This window comes from Meleagris gallopavo, chromosome 6 (assembly GCF_905368555.1).
Source record: "Meleagris gallopavo chromosome 6, MGAL_WU_HG_1.1, whole genome shotgun sequence".
NCBI lineage: Eukaryota > Metazoa > Chordata > Aves > Galliformes > Phasianidae > Meleagris > Meleagris gallopavo.
Window position 1 is genome coordinate 9,607,173 of NC_139409.1, and position 26,658 is coordinate 9,633,830.

At 36.5% G+C, this 26,658-nt stretch overlaps 1 protein-coding gene across 5 annotated transcripts in view; it reads right to left on the reverse strand.

Moving 5' to 3' along the window:
• Nucleotides 1–845: 845 nt before the first annotated feature.
• The window catches only part of VIPR2 (vasoactive intestinal peptide receptor 2), a 51,916-nt gene continuing 26,103 nt past the window's right edge, over nucleotides 846–26,658 (reverse strand). For all 5 annotated transcript variants that reach the window (XM_085227036.1, XM_085227035.1, XM_085227038.1 and 2 more), the window contains 9 exons: nucleotides 24,074–24,171; nucleotides 20,237–20,378; nucleotides 16,874–17,024; nucleotides 15,939–15,999; nucleotides 14,107–14,176; nucleotides 9,746–9,837; nucleotides 6,990–7,119; nucleotides 6,867–6,908; nucleotides 846–6,098 (listed from right to left, as the gene is read on the reverse strand). In XM_085227036.1, the coding sequence (XP_085083162.1) occupies nucleotides 5,928–6,098; nucleotides 6,867–6,908; nucleotides 6,990–7,119; nucleotides 9,746–9,837; nucleotides 14,107–14,176; nucleotides 15,939–15,999; nucleotides 16,874–17,024; nucleotides 20,237–20,378; nucleotides 24,074–24,171 (957 nt within the window). In that variant the 3' untranslated portion in view covers nucleotides 846–5,927. The remainder of the gene's footprint in view (nucleotides 6,099–6,866; nucleotides 6,909–6,989; nucleotides 7,120–9,745; nucleotides 9,838–14,106; nucleotides 14,177–15,938; nucleotides 16,000–16,873; nucleotides 17,025–20,236; nucleotides 20,379–24,073; nucleotides 24,172–26,658) is intronic.

Here is a 26,658-nt window from a genome sequence, read left to right on the forward strand (position 1 = left end):
TTCTCTAGCAGAGGCAATATGGTTGGCATACTTCTCTGAATGACAGAAGCTAGAATCAGCAAGAATGACTTAATTGTCTAACTCACCAACTGCCTAATATACAATCATTCTTTACAACACAATTTTCTATAGTATTTAGATTATATTTCAATTTTCTTCTCATGAATACAGTTCTGCATAACAAAATATTTCCCTGTAGTCAGGATCCATTATTAATTACATGGTAATAAACTTGCCTATTGATTCATTCATTATTGCAAAGCATTTTTCGTATCCTGCAGAGATAGCACTTGTGCTTTTTCTGCCTAATTAGGAGCAGGTGAAGAATGTAAGTAGGAAACCAGGGATGAGCAGTGGCCAGTGGTTATTGCTAAATGAAGCCTTTCAGAAAGAGGATCTCACAACTCAATAAGCTTGTATTGAAAAGCAGTCGCAATTACAAAGGCACTGGCTTCGAAATGAAGGACTTCAACGTAGAGCTTGGCTCTCTGATTTCATTTTCCAAGGCTAATATTAATATTTAATTGCATAACCCAGGGCATTGACTGTGTTTTGTAGCATATATCTAGAAAAATCTTTATTTTGACTGTTAAAATATAACTAGTTTGAATCAATATATTTTATTAAATGCTTTGATGCAGTATTTCAACTTAAACTTCATGTCAAATAAATCACTATATATCCCAGCCTATGTTATTAGGAAAAAATGAAAATATTCAAATGCAGTCAGTTATAAATACTATTTCTAGTTTGAAGATCTAGCTTGTGTGCACTTGGTTTTCTAAAGAATACACACTGTAGATGTATGAATAGATATCCATTTCTTCCCTTTAAGAGATAAGATATATAGTATTCCATCTAAATAATCTTTATTTTTGTTGTAGGTCCGTTATGTGGCGATTCTCAAAGACACCTAGACAACACAATTAAGCAAGATGTAGTAATTTGGAAGATAGCTGCCAGCCACACAGGTATTGACATATAGAAGTTCTGTGCAAAATCTTTAAAACTTTTATTCTGACTCATCTTCAGTTCATCACGGTGTTATTAATTACTGTTATCACTGATAGCATAAAGATGTAAACCCTTGTTTGTTCACAGCTTTATATACATCACAGAGAAAGCTGTTAGGTATGTGACACCGAAAACAAAAAAGACGAGTAAAACCAGAGGAAATGTATAGTGAATTAAAGTATGAAAAGGAAATCTATTTACATGCATTAATCTATACATCATATTCTGTACATTGTGTAAAAAATAATCACATTCATTTACATCATCCTTAATTATTACTGTACTCAGCAGATAAAAAGTTATAAAGACAACAAAAGAGAATTTCAAAACAATACTCATACTAATGCTCCAGGGAGAGGGGGAAAGCTGCAGGTTATGAGAAACTTACTACAGTGCTTTGGAGAATAAAGGATTGGGGGACATTTCAGCCACTGTTTTAGCTGGCAGTGGAAGTGGTATGAACATACTGTCATTGGGCAGAACCAGATTAAACCAGAATCATACCAAAAAATGATTTTTTTTAAGTAGCTGACATACTTTAATGGTTTACTGATATGTGCTGATATACTCATAATATAGATGTCAGAAATTATAGTTTCAATACTCTTCATTTGAGCAGAACAATACTGCTCAATACTACCTGCTGCTATTTGGTTTCGTCAAGGTATAGTACTGGCGGCCCACAGTTTATCTAGGCACTCATGGTAATGTGGAGGAACTTTTGCTTGTACAAGTATTTCCTGTATTACTTTGCACAGACAGCAATTGCTCAGACAACAACCCTAACACGCAAAGTAGCTTTTTCTACAGGCTACTTACTGGTTGTACTTCTTATCAGACATGTTTAATTTTCATTAGAATTGTCAAAAAAAAAAAAACTGCAGAAATGAGCTTGAACTTTATGCAGAATCACTTTGCTGAAATGGACAAATTCAGTGGCAACAGGGTAAGTTTTTTAGCGCTCACAAGAACAGGAGACAATGGCAATGACTCATCTCAGTCCTCATGCTTGGTGTGTGAGATACGTGCACTTGGCAATGACTTATTTCACACGCCGTCAGGCAGACTGCACAGTTTGCTGAGGCACTCAGCTTTCCCCTTCATCATGTTAAAGGCAGAGGGAGGCCTGTCTGAGGTGTGCCAGCATGTGAAGTGCTACACAATGGGGCAAGCTGCCTCTGACTTGGCTCTAGAAGGCTTTTTAAACTGTCAATTTTTGTGGCTAGCAAGTTATTAACACTGTGGTACAGTCCCAACATATGCTTAAACTGGGTAGTTCCTCAGGTGCTACGTGCAGCGCATATCAGCACTTTGGGGCAGTCTGTTGGGCTCTAGTGCACTCCAGCATGGTATGCATGGAGAAGCTACTCAAACACATGTCAAACACAGCATTTCATGGAAACCAGCACTACTCTCAGTGGCTTAAAGGATGCCTTAATGCACCTGAGCCAGACACCAAGGTCAACGTACTTTAACAAGGTTACTAATTTACATGTTGAAAAATCAGGCCAGTATTATTATCATTTCACATCATTAATCAGCTCCTGGACAGCAGTTGAAATGACTGCACAGATAACAGTATGACCATGTCAACTCTGAGTGGGAGTGAGAAATGTGGTCAATGCTGTACACCTTCCTGAAGGGGTATCCTGAAATGTTCCATTTTCTGTAGGTGAAAATATTCTAAATTTGAACGAGGCACAGAAGAGAAACAGGAAAAATCATATGAGAAAATGCTCAGAGTTGTATTCAGAGTTTTAGAGCTCTGATGTGTTTAGTTTTTCAGGAAATTAAGATGGTTTTAAGTGTGATTCAAAAGATTTCACTTAAAGAAAATTTCTCATAGCCACGAGCACTTTGTTTTATTGTATGACCCACCTACAAAAGATAAAAAGGCAAACACCTGAAAAAACAGCTGCTGAAAGTTGAACCCAGGCAAATCAATATCGTTCATAAGGCCTTTGGGTTTATCATGGAAGGCAGTCAACCACAGGGACATCCTGCTGAATGGACTACATAGGGATCCTTCATATAAGCATTTATGGAAGGATAAATTTTGTCAATCAGCTTACGTGGCTTAAAAGGCGGTATTTAGTTATCTGTTGGCAACACAACTGAACAGACTCTTCTGCAGAGGCCTAATTGTAGACAGAGGGTGAGAAATCTTAAGTTTCTGTTCATTTCTATTCTACCTCACTCCACCCTAACCTACCCTACCCTCAGCTCATTTTATAGTAAATACAGAAAAAAAACAAAACAGTTTATGTGCCCTAAATGCACAGCAGAACATGGGATGAATCATCTACAACTAGCACCTACTTCTTTATGATCAATATGGAAGGCACTTAAAATGAGTCTTTAGCTCAGGAACAGGCATTTGGCTTTTTAGGGATAAATAAGGGTAGATAACTTTCGACTAAATTTATCAAGCACCTAGCTAAAATCATCATCTCTGGAGAGGAAAATTTAAGTTAACTTTATATATTTAGATTCTGATCACCATCGGCAAGTAGAAAGTAATGTGTCCAGGTGTCCCTCCGGCATCATCAGCAGGTAATGTCACAAAAATCACTCAAAATAAATGGCTTTGCCTACCTGGCTCCAAGGCAAATAAAGCATAACCACTAAGTACAGTATGAGAGAGAATCCTGTCAGCATTCTTGTTTAATTAACATGGTGTGCTACTGGCTTTTCAGTGGGAATATAATCCAGCAAGTTTCGTGCTCAAGCCTTTATCACTCAGCTTGGATCCTGACGTGACCAAAGTGAGAAAGGCAGTAAAGCAATGAAGAGGAGGAGAGCTAAGTCACAAGGCCATACATGGAGAGCATACACCTGCATTGCTTCATCCACCTCCTCCCCTGATGCTACTAAGACTGAATACAAACTACATTCAGGGATGACGGAGTCAAATGTTTTCTTGCATTGTCCTTTTGACTCTGAAGAGTCACCAGCAGGACCATTTGACTCCACAGTTGTGTAAAATCTAATGCAAGACAAAGCTATTTCAGTGCATTGTAGAGATGTTTGAGTAAGCACTAGATTCATCAAACTGATTTTCAGTTTTTGCATACATTTTAGCATACTATGCACTTTTGTGTGAAAAGGCAGATGGAAGTCAAGTTCCATGGTGATCGGATGATGCTCAAAATTTGTATAAAGCTATTTGGATATGGGGATTTTCTGGAAGTAGAAATAACTAAGAACAGTGCCCTCTGGGACTTTACAGACATGAAAATGGTTGCATAAAGCACAGTGAAGGTTGGTGTCATGCAACACTGATGAGTGCTGCCCGTGGGGCAGTCTTGGGACATTCCTGTCTTTGATCTGACAGAACTATGTATCACTCCAGGGTAATCTCATTACAATAAATTGTGTTTGACCAATAAATAGCTAAATTAAATCAGAACAAGAGGTGTACAGATACTCTGATGACTGCCAACAGTATTCCCACTAATATTTTCAGGAGTGTACATGAAAGCCTGTCAAAGACATGCCCTTGCCACTGTTCTTCCCTTTCCCTGGCAATATTACTGACCTTGTTTTCTGCTGGCTTCATATGATCTATCATCTGAGATATCAGGGCAATTGCTGTTATGAGCCAACAATGCTCATGCAAAACTTGTCATTTACAGTGGATGTGGTTAAACATAACATGAGAAATAAGCATCACTGGATTTATTTATTTTAAAACTGCAAATGTTCTATGTGTATTTATAAGAACTTGTCAGATCCATGTCTTTTTTTTACAAAGTGGCTGCACAGGAGGCTTGGCGTTGCTGAGAATTCCTTCCATTTATGCCTTTTATGGTCAATTTTAGGGATTGCATTTAGGGTTTTTTTTTTTTTTTTTGGAATCATGGCCACAACTGAATTTTAAATCAGCTCAGACAGATACAGAATAGAATAAAACCAAGAGAACTTAAATTATTTCTTAAATGGGAGTTCTAACATTATTGCAATATTTCTTGTTTCAGCTACTAAGTATGTAGTTCTAGAGATTTCAATGAAAATATTAAATAAAAATGGTATTTTCAATGGGTAACGCTCTCCAAGACTGTTTATCTTATGATAAACTGCTTTAGCAATAAAGCACCTCTTCAGAAAATTGTTTAATAAAAGATCAACACAAATCTCTTTGATTTTAAACAGAAAAGTACAACTGGTGATTAGAACAGTACTACTGGCAAATGCCAGTAGTTGATGTTTTAATCAAAACAATTACAACAGCCTTGGACTGCAAAGGCAGTCCTATGTTCTGCACCGAAACATAAAAAAAACGTACACTTTCAAAGGGGACAACAGGATAGGAATCAAACTGTAGATTAGCCTCTGCAATTCATATGATTAGCTAATAAGCCTTACTTTTTTTTTTTCCTCTCCGTGAAAAGTTAATGATTTCCTGGATTAGCACACTAAGCTCCCAATGTGGTTAATTATAACCTCACATTTCTTCATTTTTCACTTCTTTTCCATAATTAGGAAAGAATTTCCTAATCCTTAAGGAAAGAAGTATTACCTATAAATATAGTTTAAGAAATTTTCCTGCTTCCCGTCATAACCTTTTCATCAGGTAACAAAGCAGCCTACATTAAATAGGACCCCACACATCTGTTTGACAGACAGGCTGGAGGCAAAAGGGACCTTCATAGTAAATGAGTTTTTGAATAGTTATGGCTAATACATGGCAAGAGAACATAAAAACTAGTATGAATGTCACTAAAGAAAAGAACAGAAAGCATCCATGGGGCAGGTGTCTTTGTTATTACCTGGTTGACTGCACAAATCAATTTCCCAAGTACCAACATATAGAAAAGCCAAGCAATAAACTGTACATTTTAAAAAATACCACATCAAGCTGCATATAACAAATGTATCCCACAGTTTTTGCATGTTCTGGGAACCTAACTGATTTATATCATGGTGGTCTCTGTCTGCATGAATGACTGAGCCCTTGAATTCCGATGGAGCTGAGAAACACTTTCTGATCCATTTCGAGAAATCGAGCTGTGCAGTCTGTAGTCTCTGCCTGCTGTCTGCTTCCAGCATAAACTCCGCCATTTTCTTTTCAGCTCTCCTTGCACCTGTGTTAAAAAGAAAATGCACAAAATGAAAACATTCTTTTTATTTGAGAAACTTTTCCACATTTACTGGCTACTAAGTGGGGACTTCTGGGAACAAATTCTAACCAGTTTTTACAAAACTGAGGTGAAAACTGCACCTACAGTGTTTGTGAAGAGAAACCCCACGGCCACTTTTAAATTCGGATTAGTATCACTTGTGTTGCCACAAGTGGCTTTTATTAAAATAGTCGCTAGCTATTAATCACTTGTACTTAATGAAGTGATTAGCCTCAAATCAGTCATCTTATGAGTATCAAAGACCAGAACAACAGTAGAGTAGAATGTCAGTTCCCAGTGCAAGCGTCTTCTTCAGACAGATTCCTCCTACACACACTGAATGCTATTTAACACATATCACACCTTAAAAAGTAGCTGACGTGCTAACATCATACCCTAAATACTAAATTCTGTACCAAGTTTTGCATGAATTTCTAAGCTTGCTGCACCTCACTTAGACAGTTCACATAACTTGTACCAGGGTCAGAAATCAGATCACATTAACTAAAGATGCACCACCATTTGCAAGGAATTAGATTTCAAAAGGCTCTTAACTCTTCACCCAAATACACTGATTTATCCTGCTGCACAGAAATGTGTATATTCTATAAGCAGAAATGCAAACGTTTTCTAAAACAGCTACATGTTACATAGAGTGAAATTATAGAGGTGCTTATTTATACATTTACTGAAAACAGCAATTAATATCCTCGATACACAAGCAAGGCTTACCTCACTGTTCAAAAAACAATACAGGACTGCAACAATCAATCCCTAGAAACAGAAAATATTCATCACTTGGTATGCAGCACTAACCTAAGTCAATAAAACTTGAAGAAAAACTTGAAAATTTACCTGAAAAGATCCCAAACACAACTCAAAAATTATTTTGTAATTGTTGGAACTGCGATCAGGAAACAGAGCAAACACTGTGTAGTGAACTCCAAATAATGGAATAAGCAACAACGTGGATTTTGCAAGTCTCCTGGATAGATGAAGCAGAAAAAGCCAGAGTTTAATGATAGGCTCTTGCTTTACTAAGGTAAGAACCTAATGCAATGTCATTTAGATAAACCTTGTATGAAGGAAACATTGATAAAAACTGTTTTCCTTTCAAGCTTGCTGTAAGATTATCCTCACAGTAACCTTTATAAATTAATGTGTGCATCTCTACTTGATCTGGCTGACCCTGTGCTCTTCCAAAATCTGATGAAGGCTCCAGGGTCTCTCTAAATCAAAAGACATTTTTTCCATTGACCTCTGGACAACAGTAGGACGTAGGACCTGTCCTCTGCTGTGCCTCTTTGACAAGTTCCCAGTTTTTGACTCAGACAAGTTCTCAGCCTATCTCATAAGAGGCTATTAGGCCACTCAGGACATTTTTTACGTTGCATGAATCATAGAATCACTCAGGTTTGGAAAGACCTTAAAGATCATCAAGGCCAACCACAAGCGAACCGTACTACCCTAACTCTAACAACTACATCACGTCCCTGAGCACCACCATGAATTGTTGAGAATGGGGAGGAATACTGACTTCCTGCAAAATTTTACAGTTGTGTAAAGGTGAATTCTATGTCCTAAATTAGTATTTTCAGGTTTATTTCTTTTAAATTGCCACCTGTAAGGGTGCTCGTTCAATTTATACGGAAAGTAGGCAAGGAAATGTAATCCAGAATAAACTCAGCTGTGATATTTACATCAGAAATTTCAGATTTACCCCCAAATTCACTACTATAATGACAGTATGAAATATATACCCATGAAAAATTTTAATGTTATAAATTATGTAATGCAATTTATCACAAGCCACTACTGAAGTTAAGAATGTCAACTTTTCACTATTAAGCAGGACAGTTTTGACAAACTGCCTCTGAAACCAGTGAAATGATGAATTGCCAATAATCCCTTATCTATCACCCATATCACTCTAATGACATCACTTTTATGTATTATGGAGGACCAGTCATGCATGATTATGGATGACTGCTATCAGATAAAATTCAAGAAGTTGTAATGTTGAGTACCATAATTCTTCACTCTCTTAGTGAATCTAACTCGATTCAACAGTGAAGGGAAGCTGCTGTGATTTCCCTACTTTATTAGAATAGTCAATGTATTACAAGCAGTTTTATTTTTTCTGTGTCAGTCTTCAAGGCCTTCCTTCACTCATAGTGTCCCAGAGGCTACATCTGTTTATGTGGAAATAATCAGTTCTGACAGCAAAATTTCTCGAGAATAGTAAAAACCTCATACTTAAAAGTGATACCAGTAAGTGGTAGCAACAGGGTTTCTCTGGAAGAAGAAATTAATTTACAACTGAAGGAGATGATGAGGGCAGCAAATTTCCTGCTTTCCCAAGTGAAGTGGAAAAATGATTTTATTTCAACTTAACCTTTCCTACTGCAAAAGTAAAATGAGCATCAAAAAGGATGGAACCAGGTAAAGACACAAATGGGACACAGGAAGGGAAGAAAAATTATGATTTGAAATGGGTAGTATTTGTTTTATACTCATACTTTCACTCCATTCCTGTAGCAATATTTTGTCCTAGCTGATACTACTTTCTGTTTTAGTGAAGGAAAGACACAGAAAAAAAATAGCCTTATTCTTCACTGTATTTTAGAAAGCACATTTGCATTTTGAAAAATGAGCCTTCCAAACCTTTAATTTGATCTGGAGAAACAGTATTTCTTGAGATGGTTAATCTGCTGTTCCCTTAAGTATCTGCTAAAGACTACCCAATCCAAACTTAATCAGGCAATCAATTGCTAAAAGCAAAGAATTCACATGGCTGAACAATGAAGGACAAGGTTGCTGTTACAGAACTAATTACACTGCAGTAAACTATGGAAAATGATGAGACAGACAGGAAGGGAATGCTTTGTTTTCACAAAATACATAAATACCACAGGGAAACAAAATTTTCTCTCACAAGAAATAAACGTGCAGATTTCCTGCCTGTATAAATATATATGTATATATACATACAGATTTCCTGCCATATATACTTCTGTATGTCACTGTGCTAGATAATACTGTGGTGACTGTGTAATTTCATCTAAGTTGATTTCGTTCTCTCACGTATTCGATTAATTCAATAACACAAAATCAAAAAGGAACTGAGTAGGTCTATGAAGCACATTATATTTCCTTTTAACAACTTATGGGAACAATTTCTTTCTTCCTCTTAAAATATATTAAAATATTAAAACAAAAAAAGTGTTTTGTAAGTGAAAAAAGAAGTTTTCAAATAGGTTGAAGCCATATATTTTGCAATTTTTATGTCAAAATGAAATACCTATACATTAAAAGAAAAATACTATTTCTCATAATATGCATAAGCATATTCTTTCATGGAATTAAATTCAAGAGTAGTTTGTTAGTCTTTATGAAATTGCCTGTTTTTTGTTCAATTTGGTGTTTGAAAAAATTATGCTAATCTCTATTTAAACATAATGTTACAACCTTTATTAAATTGCCTAAAATTAGGAGCTTTTGAATTAAACGTAATTATACTGTCACAGCAACTGCTAGTAGCAGGTTTCAGCCCAGTACATCTTATAGAGATTAGTTTAATTCTATATATAATGCCTAAAAATATGACTCACTTGTACTGTGACTGGTCATTTCCTCCAACATCTGGTGATCTTAACTTCTGGAGTAAGATTCTTATAATACTGATGAAAAGTATAAAATTCACCTGCAAAGAAAACAAATACAATGGTGATTTCAGACTTCTCCATTCAAGATGCAGCACTTGCCTATCAAATCAGAGTAATTAACTCAGCAGTTAAATCTATTGTTTGTCCGTTATGTCCAGTGCACCTCTATGTGGCTACTACTCTTAGTCTGTCTGCAAAAGCCTTTGAATGCCCCAGTTGTCAGCAATGCTCTGCATCTGAAATCTCAAGACAGTTTTTTTGGCAGGATGGGACACTGGATAGGATCTAGTGCAATCAATGATTGTCCTGAATTGTTGTTTGGATCTGTGATTGGAAGCAAAAGGACAACCTAAGTCCTGTATACAATTTTGATCCTCCCTTGCCTCTCATCTTCACACTGATTATTTTCTGTCTGGATAAGGAGAACAGAAGATTGCTGAATGGGCAATCTGTTCACTTCCATCAAGCATAGAGAATATCTGTCTGTCTTGGGTACTGATGAATACATTATGACTGAAGAAATCAGACTCTTGCAGTACAACATTTTATCCTGGTAACAGCGCTCTAGAATAGAACAGTAGGACTATCTCATTTCATGGAAGGAGAATGGAAGCACTTGGATAAAAAAAAGTTATGATCAGACCTTGATCAGTCTAGAACATCCAAGACTAACACTCAGCAGGACTATGAATCTCACTCACATAGTTTCTTCATTGGCTTCTGGTATCTTGCATTCCCTAGCTGTTCTGTTCCTGAATATTCTGGTGCATTAGAAAACACAGGCCTTTAATGAAGTAAACACATATTTTTCACGCATGATGAGTTTGAAGTTTGACTTGATTACTTCTGTGAAAGTAATAGGTAGCAGACAGTACTCTTGCTGATTAAATCTGTGGAATTAAATACCACAGTATAGTTTATAGACCGAAGGATACACACTAAGTACACATATGTGCACTGGAGCTATTATTTGTGAACAAGGAGAGAGCCTCCATTTCCTCGTATATTTGCTATCCACAAAACAGGAGGAAACAGGAAAACTGTTTACATTTGCACAAAAGCAGAATTACTTCTTTTTCTTGTCAAACCTCATTAATTTCTACCACAACAGAATAAACTGTCATCCTTTTGGTTCCTGAGGTATCAAATCATCTGCAAAACTAGAAAAAAGTGACTCACATTCTTGACTGTCATACACATATTACCTTCAAGTCTGTTTTCAAATGTGTCACTTTCACTCCTTAAGCACAATCTCGGATTAATGAAAAACATGCCTTCTTGTTTGGGGTTTGTAACATTCCTTGATGCTGCTGAGCTTATAAACCCAGTCAGAGGGAACAAAGTCTCCTCCACAGGTCCCTGCCAGCCTTAACCATTTTGAGATTCTACAAAAATCCTTTGAGTGTGATGTCTTCATACAGGACATAATTTGTATATTGTTGAATGAAAATCTAAGAACAGTAAAATGAGAATATAATATGATTGCAGACAAACTGTAAGAGAAACCAATTGATGCCTCTTTACTGGAGTAACAGCAAGATGCTGCTGATACCCTTTGTTACTGGCTGACTTGCTATCAGTTTTTGAGTCTACACACATTGCCTGAGTGATCATTTAAACTGCCTTCATGTTGCTTCTTTCTGCTATTTAGTTTGCTACACTGGTTGCTATATGAGATAATGATGAATGTTTTTAATCTGCTTTGTAGTTAAAAGAAGTACAGCTTCCATGTGAAAACCGCTCTTTCTCGAATGAAAGGAGTTCACTACAGTGGAAGTATGAAGAAGGCAGTTGTGGAAGCCATTTGCCAAATGCATGGTACTCCAAATTATCTGTCTGGAATAGGAATCTCTAATTAAACAACTCTGAAATGTGTACAGCATTAAGTATGGCAACCTGCCAGTTAACTTTTTTAAAGCCAAAATTGTCAGGAGGCGATGCCAGAGAAGGCTTCTGACATACTGCTTTAATTGCAGCTATTCCCACTTAGAGAAGTGACTTCAGAACTTGCTTTCACAAAGCTATTTAGTTCTGGATAATAAGAATACAGATAATATAACCTTCTGTCCAGTGAAATGTGTTTGGATGTAGCACAGAAATCAATGGAAAACAGAAGATTTTCAGTATCGCCTGTCATCTGTGCTTTTCCTCCATGCCATCATGTAAGACAGTCAGTAACAGTTTTGAACTTTGGTGTTTTACTATTCTTTATTTTACCAAAATCCAGCTTCTTTCAGAATTTTCCTGTATCCATCTCACTAATTACACATGTCTTTGTCATTCCTAATGCTGAAATCATTTGTTACTGCTGATCATCCTTTTAATCGTTCTAAGTTCTACAGTCCTTAAGAACAGACTGAAGACTCTGTGTGAGTATGATGCAGGAAATCATACCTTCATTCAGAAATGCCACAACTTTCATAACAACCTCTTTTCAAAGAATTTGTAGTGATCTATTTTCACTGATGAATGGCAGGCAGCCTTGAACTCATTTTCAAAGACTTGTGGCTTCAGTTTTTACTTTTTCTTGAAGGTAAATGGAAATACGTATGTATGTATACTGAAAATGCTCTTCCATGGATGCAGTATTTTTATGCATCAGTGACCAATTTTACATGGCATTTCATTAGCTACTTTTACTCTATGCATGCACTCTGTACAGCAGTAAACCTGAGTGGCATTCTAGATGCCACAGTGGCTGTGATGACTGTGGGATGATGCTCCAACAATATGTGTTACTTATCTGTCAAGAAAGGGTGAGTATCACTGCCTTGAATAACTCCCTGTACTTCTGAAATCTCCTTTCACAGCTCCCCATATGCAAAATGTACTTGAACAAACTGGTAGAGAATCATCTAATTAAGCAGGAAGGAAGTGGTTTTACACAAAGAAGAATCATTTGGTCATCTGTAGTTGCTCCGATCCCTAAAACATGCTGCCTCAGACAAGAGACATCTCTAGAAGGTGACAGTGGATTCTAAACGTGCACGCCTGGCAAGCGTGGTCATCAGCAAAATATGTTTATATGGCTTACAGTCCCACTTACCATGCAAGCAACTGAACCAGTAAAAAGCCAGCATGGCTGTTCCTTTGCCTCCATGATTCTGGTCCACATGTTATAATAAATTGGACTTTTACTGACTCCATTTTCTTACCTCCCTATACATTTCCTACTCTGTGCTAAGATTCAGCTGGAATTCAAGTTTGCCAGTGAACACCTGGGTAACTTTCATCTCCTCACCTAGGACTTCTTTGGAGAAGTACTGCTATCTGGCACATAAAGTCTTAGCTCACACAGCTGTTTAAACAGAACCTCAATAGGCTCCATAGGACCTCCATAGGCTTTTTCATGTTTCTGGAAACACCAAGTGGTCTGTTTTGCTTTCATCTTTCAATGTATTTTGTTTACTCCAGACCATCTCCTATTCTCCAGCTCATTTGAGGTACATAATCCTCCTGTTGTAGCTCTGTTGCAGATCTATTTCTTTGTATATTAAAAGATTTTTTGGAGCCCTTACTTCATTTCATTTCACTCTGTGCTGCTTACTCTTTAAACGCTATAGAAATGATAGCAAGTTTTCTCAAAATGATCTTCAGCAGGCACAAACTGAAAGGAAAGCCCAAATGTCAATTCTGGGCTAATTTAGGCTTTTGAGATTTTGTATAATCTAACAATGACCTAACTCCTCTGTCTAAAGTTTTAAAACTAAAGCACGTGTATCTGAAAGGAATTAATTTGCCCTGTGACTATTTTCAGAAATTGACATAAACAATAAATTATAATGCACAAATTTAATTACACAGTCATCACAATGAACAGGAATTTTATTATGCTACTCCAGTAATTCTAATAAGCTCCACATAAAGCCCCATGAAGCATTCTCAAACAGTATCCTTTTGCATTAGGCTACCAATTAAAGAAAGATATACACAGCTATATTTTTTTATGGCTGCAGTAATATTAGATTCTCAGTTGCAGAGCTATCTATTTACAAGCAAAATCAAATCTTCAATTCATTGAAAAGTATAATTAGATTTTTGCTTCCCCCAGGCTCATAAGGAGGGGGGTTTTAAAGAAAGAACGAAACACAAATAAAAGTAACTGTTCATTTAATAGGAGGCAGCTAAATTTTGAAGGCAACAAATCTTAATGTGCTCAATATCTTATGTTATAACGTCTTCGACCATGAATTTCTTCTCATTAAAACAGAATTCTTGCTTGTCTGTAACTAGCAGCAAAGAATAATGGCTATATGCACTGCACAGTGCTCAACTGATATATAATTCATGCTTTAAAGTTTACTTACTATAATAGAAATTAAAATTGGTATTCGTATAACCCACCAAGGACCACCATGCTCATTTGTATCCCAGCAACTATAAAAAAAAGAGGGAGAATTGTGTTGACACTAATACCATCTGGCAAGCAAGATCTATGAAGAGAAGTGTTTGCTATATGCAAGTCCAAGAACATTAAAATCACAAATCCTAGAATTTGGAATTTAATCTTTTTCTGCTTTTTATTTTTGTTTCTCTGTTTTCAACACATATATTCAAATGAGCTCTAATACTAGGCACCAGACCATAACATTAGAAATTATGAAAGACGTTGACCTTTAGGAAAACCAAGTTAGTTTCACTTTGTGACAGGACACTTTTCCAGCAGGCACTCAACAACAGCCTCTAGGTAGCAGGAAAATCTAACACAATTGACAGCTACAATTTAAATGACATAATTTCCCTGTGGGATATTTAGGTTATGGATGGCTAGAACTGGTTTAGGAAAATATGAGACTCAACCTGAAACTCTGTCTGAAAAACTGAAAAATTAATTTTCACTGTCAGCTCAGCAATTCTGGTATAAATACTCTGAGAATGAACGCTCTGAAAGAGTAATTTTAAGCAACAGTAGTACCCTACAAAGTTCCTCTGAGATAGTAATGACGAAGGAGAAAGGAGCTACCCTTCAGTTTACAAGTTGGAGGTCTTGCAAACAAAGCAGAATTCATGTGCAAAATGATTTTTCAGTTTAAAAGCAATACTGAACAAAAAATATCAGTCAGATCCAAAAAAGCGGAGTGTGATAACTGTTTGTCTAACTAGCTAGAAATGATCTCTCACACCTCAGGGCCAGTGAAAGCAAGTCCAATTTTCCTAAAAAAACTTGAATCTTATTTTCCCTTTCCATGCCAAAAGTCAGGCCTAGCTCTAGTTACTCATAGCTGTACCTAAAGACATGTCTCTTACTTATGTTTACATTACATTGCATCTCTTCTGGGAATAAAATTTTGATATACCAAAAGAATTCCAGATTTCAGTCTATTGTGTTGCTAGTTACTAAGTTCACCTTCAGCTATCTAGATAAAGTTTTTATGGTCTGTACCAAATATGAGCGCTATTTTCTCTCTGAAACAGAAGTCTTCTGAAGAGCAGCTGAGGGACTGAGATTGTTTATTCTGGAGAAAGGGAGGCTCAAGAGAAACCTTATCTCTGTCTATAACTACCTGAAAGGAGGTTGTAGAAGTCAGCCTGTTTTCCTGTGTAACTAGCGACTGGACAAAAGGTAGTGGCTTTAAGTTGTGCCAGGGGAGGTTCAGATTGGAAAAATTTCTTCTCAGAAGTGGTGAAGTATTGGAACAAGCTGCCCAAGGAGGTGGTGGAGTCACTGTCCCTGAAGATTTTCCAGAAAAAGTTAGATGTCACATTGAATGACATAGTTTAGTAGTATGGTGGTGATGGGTTGATGGTTGGACTAGATGATCTTAGTAGTCTTTCCAACCTTAACAAGTCTATGATTCTTTGAAATTAGGATGCCCAGTACTGCATGGCAGCACACAATCCAAGGACCCCCACTGCTAATTTAAGTATTATTTTGACTTTTGAATGAGACAGCTCTACATGTAGGTCTCAAAGGGTAACATCAGTTATAACCTCTCTCTAACCACTCCTGCACTTTGCATTTCAAAGTAAACTGGAAGCATAAGCTGCATTCTGAAGAGGTTCTAAATATTTATCTCTTTACTAAAATTTTGTCTCCTTCAGAAAAGCAAACTACTTTTGTATGAATACCACCACATAGAAAACATGACTAGTATTGGTACAGTTGTAGGCTTTAAGCTTTTCTCCCCAACATACTTACCCAGTGTCCTCTAAAATAATCCGTGTCACTGTCCATGTAATAATGAATATGGTAGGAATTCCTGAAATTGAAGCAAAGAGAACAATCATCAGAAAGTTAGTTTAGACTAGTAGTAACCATTTATTTCCCAAATATTCAGCATATACTAAACAGTTTAGTAAGGGTGTGAGACCCATCTGATGAGCTAGGATGTAAGCTCACATGTGTTACGAAGTCTGCAGAAAAGAGGTTATATTTCTTATATAGTTTTAATCGCTAATACGCAAAGCACAAGCCTTTCTTATGTGTCTTTCAAGCTGTCAGAGGGACCTGTAGGGACACAGATACAACTTAAGCATTCCCAATGTATTTACAAGAAGTACAATAGAAAAATGAAGAATAAGTCATTTCATAAGGATCCTACTACATACACTGGCTTATTGTAATTTTCAAGCAATACCTAATGTTTTATGATCACTTACTACTGGTAGCTTTATACTACTCTGTCCATACCTCATTGCACTTTCTGTAATTTACAGGAACACATGTATTTAGAAACAGATGGAAAATACTATTGGGCTTTTGAAAAATGCATGTAGAACAGCACAGTCTGCGGCTGTGCAGTTATATTTTCTCTTTCCTCCCAAATTAGGAGAGACCCACATCATCCTCTTCCTCGAACAACTCCTGGGCATTGTCAGGAGTGCTGAATGGCAGAGGTCAGAGCCAACTAAGAATAAGTTGCCATTTAGGGTTCTGAGGGATGAGCGTGGGGGCTTTGTGCTTATTCCCCCCACCATGCCAAAATGGCTCCACCTATGCTGGAGCTGATGAGGGGAACTAAAATTTCCAAGGAGTCATGCCCATGCATCAGTCATCCAACAGAAACTGTATCGTTTCATCCTAATAGACAGATTAAAATATATTATTTAATTGGAAGGCATTTGCATTCTTACCCCATCCAATCAGCAGATAGACTGTGAAGTGTCTGTTGGGGGAGAATATTAACACAAGGAGGATGTGGAGGTAAAGTCCTTCAACCAATAGCCAGTAAAAGTTTGCCATAACACCGTACTGGAAAAACACCAAAATAGCTTTGCAGCCCACCTGAAATGTGAGAAGAGGAGTCAGAGTTGTTGCAGGAAAGATGCTGTATTATTCTGCTATTACGTATTATGCATCTTAACTCTCTGGGAGAAGCATCTTACATATGCTACTCCCAGATTCAGTAGATTTTTTTTTTTGCCTCTATCCTAATCATAGCAAATGCACTCAGAAATTTTGAAAATATCACAATATAAATACTGTAAAAGAAGGTGGTTATCAATAAATGCATAATTTTTCAATAGTAAATGAATGGCTATTAGATTAAGTGATTGTCTACTAGGTGGCTAATAAATATATTCAAATTTCATCTGTCTTCCAATACAGTAAAAGTTAATAATGAAATGGCTTTATAAGTTTTTAAAGGCTAAACTGGAAATGGAGTGAAAATTATAACTTTATATGCTGAATCTTCTAAGCAGACATAGAAGAAAAAGCTGAATGGACTTGGAAAAAATGTTTTCCATTTAGAAAACGTTATGGTTTCTTAATCAACAAGACACATGAAATGAAGTCACAAAATACAGTCTCTGTGCTAATCTTCAGAATTAATTTTCAGAGTTCTGCTCTGCTGATGTTTCACAGTGCTAGCTGCTGCTACTTCAGCCTTTCTCAGCAGGAATCTGGGATGTGTGAATTGAACATCAAAACATTCCTGCTGAGACTGAGCTGAGAAATGTGATGATATGGCGAATGTAACAGACTAAACAAAATGGACTAAACAAAGCTTACAGCTTCTGTCTGCTTTACTTTTTTCCCTTCTTTAAATACTCTTTGTATGTCCACAGCTTTTATTAAAATTCAAAGTACATCACATACCTAGGCAGGCAATTTACTTTATTGGTTGATACCTCTGTCTACACAAGTGTCTGTTACATGAAATACTCTAAGTTAACCCAGACTCCAGGTGCTGGTCCAGAACTTTTTAGTCTCCATCAGCCCTACATGGTGTCTTGGATAACTCACTGCATCCTAAGTAACACTGCCTGCCTGTATACATTCAGAAATCTAAATAGAAGCACAAAGTCTTGAATTAATTTCACTTAACTCTAGATGTAAGAGTAAGGTTTTTGATGTAAGACAAACACCTATTTGATACCTCTACAGCTCATGAAGAGAGACAGGCGTGTCCAGAAAAAGACTTGGATCAGATGAGATAAGCTGCCCAGTGAGAAAGATAGAAGCCCTGAGAAACAGCTTAGTTCAGTGATCTTGTTTGGTAGAATTAATCTTACCTCTGGACTTTGTATCCATGGAAAGGATATCCACTGCAGATCAGTAATGGGTTAGAACATTTAACATGGAGAACATTGAATATTTCAAAATGCAAGCTAAAATTTGCTTTGATATTTATGGCTGCTCACAACTAAATTGGCAGTCAATGTCTAAATATTTTCTCTCCTTAAAACTCCAATCCATATTTACCTGTGTAATTGTGTTCTTGACTTACATACCAGAAACTTACAACAAAATACTTTCCCTTCCTCCTGCAGCTAATCCTGTATTAGACATCTTTTCAGAAGCTGAACAGTGAAGGCATCTATCACAAATGAGTCAGCCAAAATTATACATCACAGAATGAAGAAAAACCTGAGTTGGAAGGCATTCCCAAGGATCACTGAGTCCAGTTCCTGTCTCCACGCAGGAACCACCCAAAATTCAAACCATATGTCTGAGAGCATTCTCCAAATGCCCCCTGAATTATGTATCAGTGTTATTCAGATCCAGGACCTAATTACAGTGCATTTTGAATTGTTTGCCTTTAAATGTGCATGTGGACCTGTGGAACATCACACACGTGATGAATTTCAGTCAATGTAAGGCAAAACAGCTACAGCCACGTGGTATCAGATCATCCGACATATAATGCAAAAGAAATTATTCAGCAGTCCACAAAAACGGACAAATTCCAACAGGAAAGTAAGAGGTTTTCCCACAAAGAATAACTAAGAAATTGCAGAAAATAAAGAGCATTTCAGGGTCCAATGACATCTTTGAAGGACCTAACCTGACTACTCCTGGCAGTCTGCCTAACTACTTTTCCTAACTTCTGCCTGGATTGGGCCTACTAATCCAAAGCTGTTACATGTTCATTAGAAAGTACCCAGATTACTAATTCATACATATAGCTTGGTAGTCACTGCTAAGAATTCTACACTTTGGGATAATGTGGATTCATCAATATAAAAATACCTTCTTTCCACTTTACTTCCGCAAGCTTAAACTACAGAAAATTAATTCTGTAGGTATTCGGTTATATTTGTAGGGTTCTTTTGCAGCACTTCTGGCTGAAACAAAGGAGGTAAAGAATGGGGAATATTACATAGTTGTTAGTATTTTTGCAGTAGGATAATATATTTCTAAACTTTGTGTATAAAAATGCAGTAAACATATCAGATTGCGGTTTAACACAAACAGCTAAGCATCACGCAGATGTACAGGAGTCTCCCACTTTCCTCCTCCCCCAGTTTGTTTTTTTTTTTGCTGAGCATGACAGCATAAATTAAGGAATGTTCCTCTGGCCAGGTAAGATCAGCTGTCTCAGGGATGTTCCCTCCTCACCTCCTGCCCATACACAGCCTACTGGTCCTGTGGGCTGGCTGCAGAGAGACAGCCCTGATGCTGTGTCAGCACTGCTCTGTTACAGCCAAAACACTGGTGTGATATCAACACTATTCTAGCTACAAGTGCAAAGTATAGCACCTTGGGAAGGAAAGTTAATTCTGCACCACCCAGACTTAGCACACTTGCCATGAATTCAGGTAACAATGCTTCTGTCATATCCAGAAAATAAAACGATAAGGACAACTCTTGCAAATATCTACATCACTGACTCATTTCATTCCTGGACTCCTGACAGAGCTGCTGGGCACTTTGAGAGAAGGTGCCTCTCACCCTTCTTGGCTGATGGCACTCCTGTTTGCCTTAAAATCTCCCTGTATTAACGCAGTGGCTTTATTTAGCTATAACTGGCTGTAATTTGTTTTGGCAGATGACCTGCTGTCTGTCTGTACATGGACAAACAAATCAACAACTTCTTTCTTCTGCTTCTCTTACTTTTGTCTACTTCTGACAGATCACTTGGCCAGTCGTTATATTCTCTATACACTTGCCTACACTGACAGGTTGGTGGTATACCTAAATATTTATAAGCATCAGGAGGGCAATTTAAAGACACAAGAGTATTACGTCAGGTTGTAAATAAGGTTTATTACCCATGAGGTTTGGTCCTCTGGACAGTGAGCTGTGTTGGAGCTGGAGTAGAGAATATCATCCTTGACTAAAACAGAGATTGCTCTTAGAATGAAGGAGAGGAACAGGTTCAGATGGATGTAGTTCCGAGTACAATGAAGTTTTCTAAGGAGAGATTTAAAAACAATCATTTTAGATTTCAAGACAGAAAGCCTCTTGAACAGACTTCTACTCATCTCTGCTTGTTTCTTAGAAATAGGAACCTTAAGCAAGACCTACCCTTTCCTCCTCCGTCATATTTCAGTGTTGCCTCATGTTCCCTTAACATCATCTCAACATCATCATCATTATATACTGTCCAAGATACACAAATAAATGATCTCTTACTCCTTTTCAGCAACACAGACCAAAAGATCCCAAAAGTGTTTCTCTCCCACTTTAATGTAAACTGACAGTAAACACTGATTATCATTCTGTCTGCACTCATTTTTTATGCAAATAAAACTTTTATTATTATTTTATTCTGCAGAAATTTCAGATACACTCTCATAAATTTTTTTTCCTGGTTTTATTTTTTAATTTCTCTATATAATGGCTTTTTGTTTTATGATGTATGTCATACCAGAACAAAAAATGCATGTAAAGCATTAAATTGCCTTTCTGTCCAGTGAGATCTAAAAATTCTCTTCTTTAGTCATGTTTAGCATTCTTTAGCAGCCATGTGAAAGACTCACACAGAAATGTCAAACATTCCAATTAACTGATTGAGTGTTCAGGAGAAGTTTAGTTCTAAGTCGAAGGCTTCTCAGTTAAGACACATTCTTTCCAAGATCATCCTATGTAACAGAAATTTGTTTTAGCAAATCCCCAGAAACCAAGCCCCTGAAAGGGTTTTTTTTTGGTCAAAATCAGAACTGTGAACTGTATCTGAATAATAGCCAGAAGCCAGGACATTTTAGCAAGCTGAGCAATGAAAGAATGAAGATGAAATAGGATGTTACAGCTAGCACTTTGGTATGCAACGCCAGTTTCTAAATGGTCTTCATGTTTTTATTTTTAAAGAACATTTCTACAGAGCACCAAATAACATGTTCTGAAATGACTAGCACAAGCACAGTTAGAGAGAGCATTGGGAAATAAATGACAAATCCATCTCATTAGCCTGCAGTTTGGCAAAGGACATAATACCAGGCTGAACTTAGAGCAGTTGTTAAAAAAAACACTAATTACTGTGGCTGTATGTGTCCTGAAAATGGTTCTGAGAAAAGCTGAAATACTACTATTACTCTGGACAGCAACAGACTTTTGTATGGAACTCAATACATGCGAAATACATACCAAGATGAGAGTGGAAGAAAATATTTTTCGTGACTAACTTAGATTACTAGCATTTCATCCCCTTCAGTATATGAAATTATAACATTACATCTACAAAAGACTGTCAAATCAACCTTTCAGAAGGGATGGTCAAACAATCTTTTTTATTTAGGGCTAGGTACGATGATTCAGAGTAACAAAAAAATGCTGTTTTTTAACAGCAAAACAAAAGCTGCTATCCTATTCACTGTGACTCATGATATAAAACTGTCTTGAATCTTGACAGACAGTTGATACACATGAAAACACATCCTATAAAAATGATTCAGATTCACACTTCTCTTCTTGGTAAGATACACATATTAGTGTCAGGTAGAGAATCTGACATTTTTTTGGTTTTGCAATACAGGAGTTATCTTGAAGGAAGTATTCTAAGAGCTACATAGTAAGTAACTTGAATCTAAGTGTTACACAAAAACATGCTGTTCTACAATTCATATGGGGAATAACACCATACTAAGTTGAAAAATGTTGCCATCTTAATATAGAATGATATTACAGACCTTCATATTCTATGTCTTTATTCTGAGCTTAGAAGATTATCCAGAGATGAAATCCTTTTGTTTTGCAGTGCTTCTAAACCTGTCCTTTGCATGAATTAACAATGGAAGCCTATCTAACAGTTTTGTAAAATCAAGTAAAGTGGGAATCACCTTTGGGAGAAACATAACAGAGATACACAGAACTGCAACTGCATGGAAACTTTCAGGAAAAATCACCTTCCACTCATCCAATGGTTCTGCCTTTTTTGTGCTTATAGCTGATATTTTAAACAACTGGAAAGGCTTGAGGTTGTATCTGTTCTGCCAGATATAATATACAATGGAGTGTGGAAGTTAAACAGTAGTACCTGAAAAAGAATTTCCACTTCTTTTTCATGTCCATGTTTTCTTTCATAAAGTAATACTGAATATATTCACGATTAAATGCAGTATATTTTGTAGCATACATACACAAATCCAGCGAGGTATAATTTTCACAATGCCTGGCTTTAGTAATATGCAAGTTTAAATTCTAATCCTGCTGGATGAAGTCAGAGTTTTCACAAGCCTACTGCTTTAGTGACTCCAGTGATTTTTAACCGTCTTCTTAACTACCCAATCTCCTTTAGTCAGTGTGATTTCAAGAGTTGTTTAATGTCCTTTTTAAATACAGCGAAGACAGTTTGCTGATTACATGCAAAGGTGAATGTATTTCAGGGGTAGTGAACTATCTTCACAAATACTGTATTGAAATTGCCTATAAAGAACCTCTGGACCTTTCAGAGCAAAGTATAATTTTTGGACAGCAGATATAAACAGGTAAGTAGCAGAAAGTTAAACTTTACAGAATCTTATTTTCAAATTCCGTCCTTAAAAACAAACCAAAATGTACAGGATGGCATACGTGTCAGAGATATGCAGAGACATATAGCCCTTTACATTCACTTTTCTTACTGACACTTTACAATTGCATCAGCTGCAGTCTAACACAAGAAGTGTCTCTTTGCTACATTCAGATGTCTGTGATATAATGTTTGAAATGTGTTACTGGGCATTAGCAGTTTTGAAAATCCATGTTCTGCCTACATTGTTTGGTAGTGGACACGTGATATCTATAAGTGACTCCATTTTTTTCAAAGATATTCCAAAATATTATCATGGGTCATGTATCCACTCTGAAGTGTCTCTAAATATTTAAATATTGACAAAATCTTACAGTAGTCTATAAAATTTATAGCATATTGTAACAAGCTAATCAGAGGACTGAAACTATGCAGCCCTCTACATCTTATTATTACATATAATTTTTTTCTACTAATTTGAGAGCTGCATTTTCTTGTTCTTAGAGTGGAAATGGAAAGTTGTGCAAGGTTAATACTGGAGAATATGAAAGCCATTCAGTCAGACAGAAGTGAAGCATAAAGGCATGAAGGTTGAGAAAATGAGGAAAGCCATGATATCAATAATAAGATTTTGGTCTTTCTTTTGACAGATGGGGATAACTTTCTGTCTCAGAAAATGCCCAGAAATGAGCCAAGAACAGCAGACAGTACTGCTTTTCCCAACACTGTCTAAGTAACACACTGCACACCAAGTACTACCCTTCAGCACAGTTACCCACACCCTCACAAACCCTCTTGAATTACCTCTGATGCCTGGAGACCACTTAGAAGTTTCTGAACAGCACCAGTTGTCTGGTGTTGAGACCAGCATTCTACTTATTTTCAAGAACAATTCAATGTATTGATTTTTAAAATGAAACAAAAATTACTTTATAGATTCATTCCTAAATAAGCTGTAACGTCTATACATTTGTAAAGTGCTTTGAATTTTTTTTTAATGACTGGTGCTGGCAAAAATCCTGTAGGCATTACGTTACTGTCAGCTGTTTGAGAAAAATGCAAAAATTATACATTTTTTTTTAAATCTGGGCAATCAGTAATAAGACAATGATTAAAACTGTTTTATTATTGTGTGTATTTATTAGCGAAAAATACATACCTGAAAAGGCAAAGAATTATACTTCCTGTTGTGAGAGCAATCAGAGATACACTGTGACCAAGGGTATAAATTGCCTTCACTCTAACATAGAAGTTGACCTGCACAAAAATATACATATGCTGAAACCACTTAACTGATATTTGAATTGACTGAAGTGATATAATTTCCCATTAAATAGTTCTCAAGACTAAATAAATAGCATTATTTTCATGCTTTGCTCTATAGAACATGATGAGAATGTGTTATACCTCTATTCCAACATATTTTTGCAATGCAACATATCAAACCAATAGACATCAGTAGAAAATACAGCCTTAGAAATTCAGTCACACAAGTTGAAATTTTAGCTGATTATTCCATATCTTTGAGGTAAAAAAACAAAAAAACAAAAAAAACATTGGTCAAAAAATGTTCATAGACATCTGAAATATAAGAATGAGACGCAGTTTGAAAGAATGGATTATCACTGAAAGAGGCAATCTCACAGTCTTTCTGCTCCAGTGTACTTAGTCATGCATTTATATATGAACTTAATTTTAAGGACATTTAAGTCCCATTAATTTTAAGGACATGTTTAAATTCCATTCATTTCCTAATCTGTACGTTCAAATACTTGTCACCCAAACAACCTTTTCCCATTCCTTATTTCGTAAAGTTAGTTGCTGAAACTTGAAAAGGAATTATGTCAGCAGAGGAAAAGCAGACTGAAGTGTGCAGTCTGATCATTAACTACAGCTATATGTAAATTTGCCAGAACATATTACATTAAAACCCATTCTGAACGACAATGATAATGCTCTCAGAATCAAACTGCTTGTTCATTTGTGCCTACAGCAAAGTGACTGCACTGACGTTATTTTCCACAAAGTTAGATAAAATACTAAAATTATAGAATTTTTTGCTATGTGAAATAAAAGTTTTTAACAGCAATATAGAATATGTTAAATAAAACTGTCAGAATTTCCATATGTACTGCACATATTTATAGCACTCAGATCTTACAGCTGCATCTGTAAAAGCAGTAATAAAGCAATACCTTTAAGTAAACTGTTAGAAAAGGGAAAAGTAACTCACTTAAAATGCTGGGCACTTTTTTATTCAACCTGTCCTGCCCTGCAAAATCATAGAAGAAGGATGCTCCAATAAATGACTTAACGATTTGGCAGCCTCATGATCTATCATCAGCATTCTAGGAGGTGAAGAATTTTATTCCCTGACTTTGTGCCCATCAAGTGTTGCAAAAACACACTCAAAGCCTGGAAACAATGCACAGCAGTTCCATAATATGCTGTTCTATTTGTTATCATCTTGTTGGCAGATCCAGGCCCCATTAAAATGCTTTTCTACAGAACATACAAACAGAAATCTGGAGGGTCTCTAAATCAAAGCTTCTTAACATCCACCATGTAAATATTGTAAATTTGAAGGAGATAAATGTCACTTGCAAAAGAAGCTGCAGTGACAGCAAATCTGCGTTGTTTAAATACTGAGTGGAAGTTTTCACATTCAGTTTCTCAGGAAAAAAAAAAAAGATCAGCAGAGATGCTCTGTAAATAGTAACACTGATGCTCAGCTAAACAGAAGTCAGCACATTGCAGAAGAGCAGCAATGAGCTCTCTCCTAGAATGATAAAGCCATACACATAAAACCTGGTAAGATTATAGGGACAACACAGGGAATACTTTACAATGCTCTTGTCTTCTTTTCTTGGGAACCACAAAGTAACTTAACAAATCCTGCAATGTTAAAGCAACCACCATCCCTTTGTAACTTGTATTTGCTAACTTCAAAAGGTAATCACATAAACCAGGACTTCTGATGCAAAGTGTGTCCTTCACAGCCCCTGGTAGAAATGACTTCTTCCTTCTCACTTGGGTTTCTCACTGTGCTAGAAAACCTTAAAAAGCTGTATGGTCCCTTTCTGCTGCACAGTGGCAGAAATGTTTTATGAGTTGGTTATACAATTCCCAAAGACAGTCTTCTTCTGCCAAGCAGCAGAAATAACTCCAAGATGTGTGTAAGTTTGGCACATGTAAGCTCATGCATCTGCTGTTAAACAGATGACTACACAGATCAAACTGTAGTCATCTCTAAGTACCACGGTCTCTACACTCCAGACAGTTCCCTCTGCCTAGGTGAATCACCTCCCTTCTGCATTCAAAAATTCTCATGTTGACACTTTTATTAGGCTTTGAAATACTTTTTCTAAGAATCCTGTAAACAAACTCTGCACACATATGATACATGGGAAGTATTAGGAAGCTGACAGGCATAGAAATATTGCTATTTTGAAGTAAGAATCCATAAAAATATTTGAATTACTGAAATATGTTTGCTTGCTCTAAAGATACTAGCAACTTTGTTTATGTAGTTCTGTTGCTAGTGACTACTTATCCCAGATTTACATGACAGATCAGAATCCAGTAGCTACAAGAAGTAATTTCAACTTGCACGTTTCCTTTCAACAATACACTAGCCATTCTTCAACGTTTGACACTTTTGAGATCTCGTTAATCTGGCATTTGGCTTTTACCTGACACTGAATTTAGTCTCGGAAAAGAGTCATAATTTCCTTTACTATTACA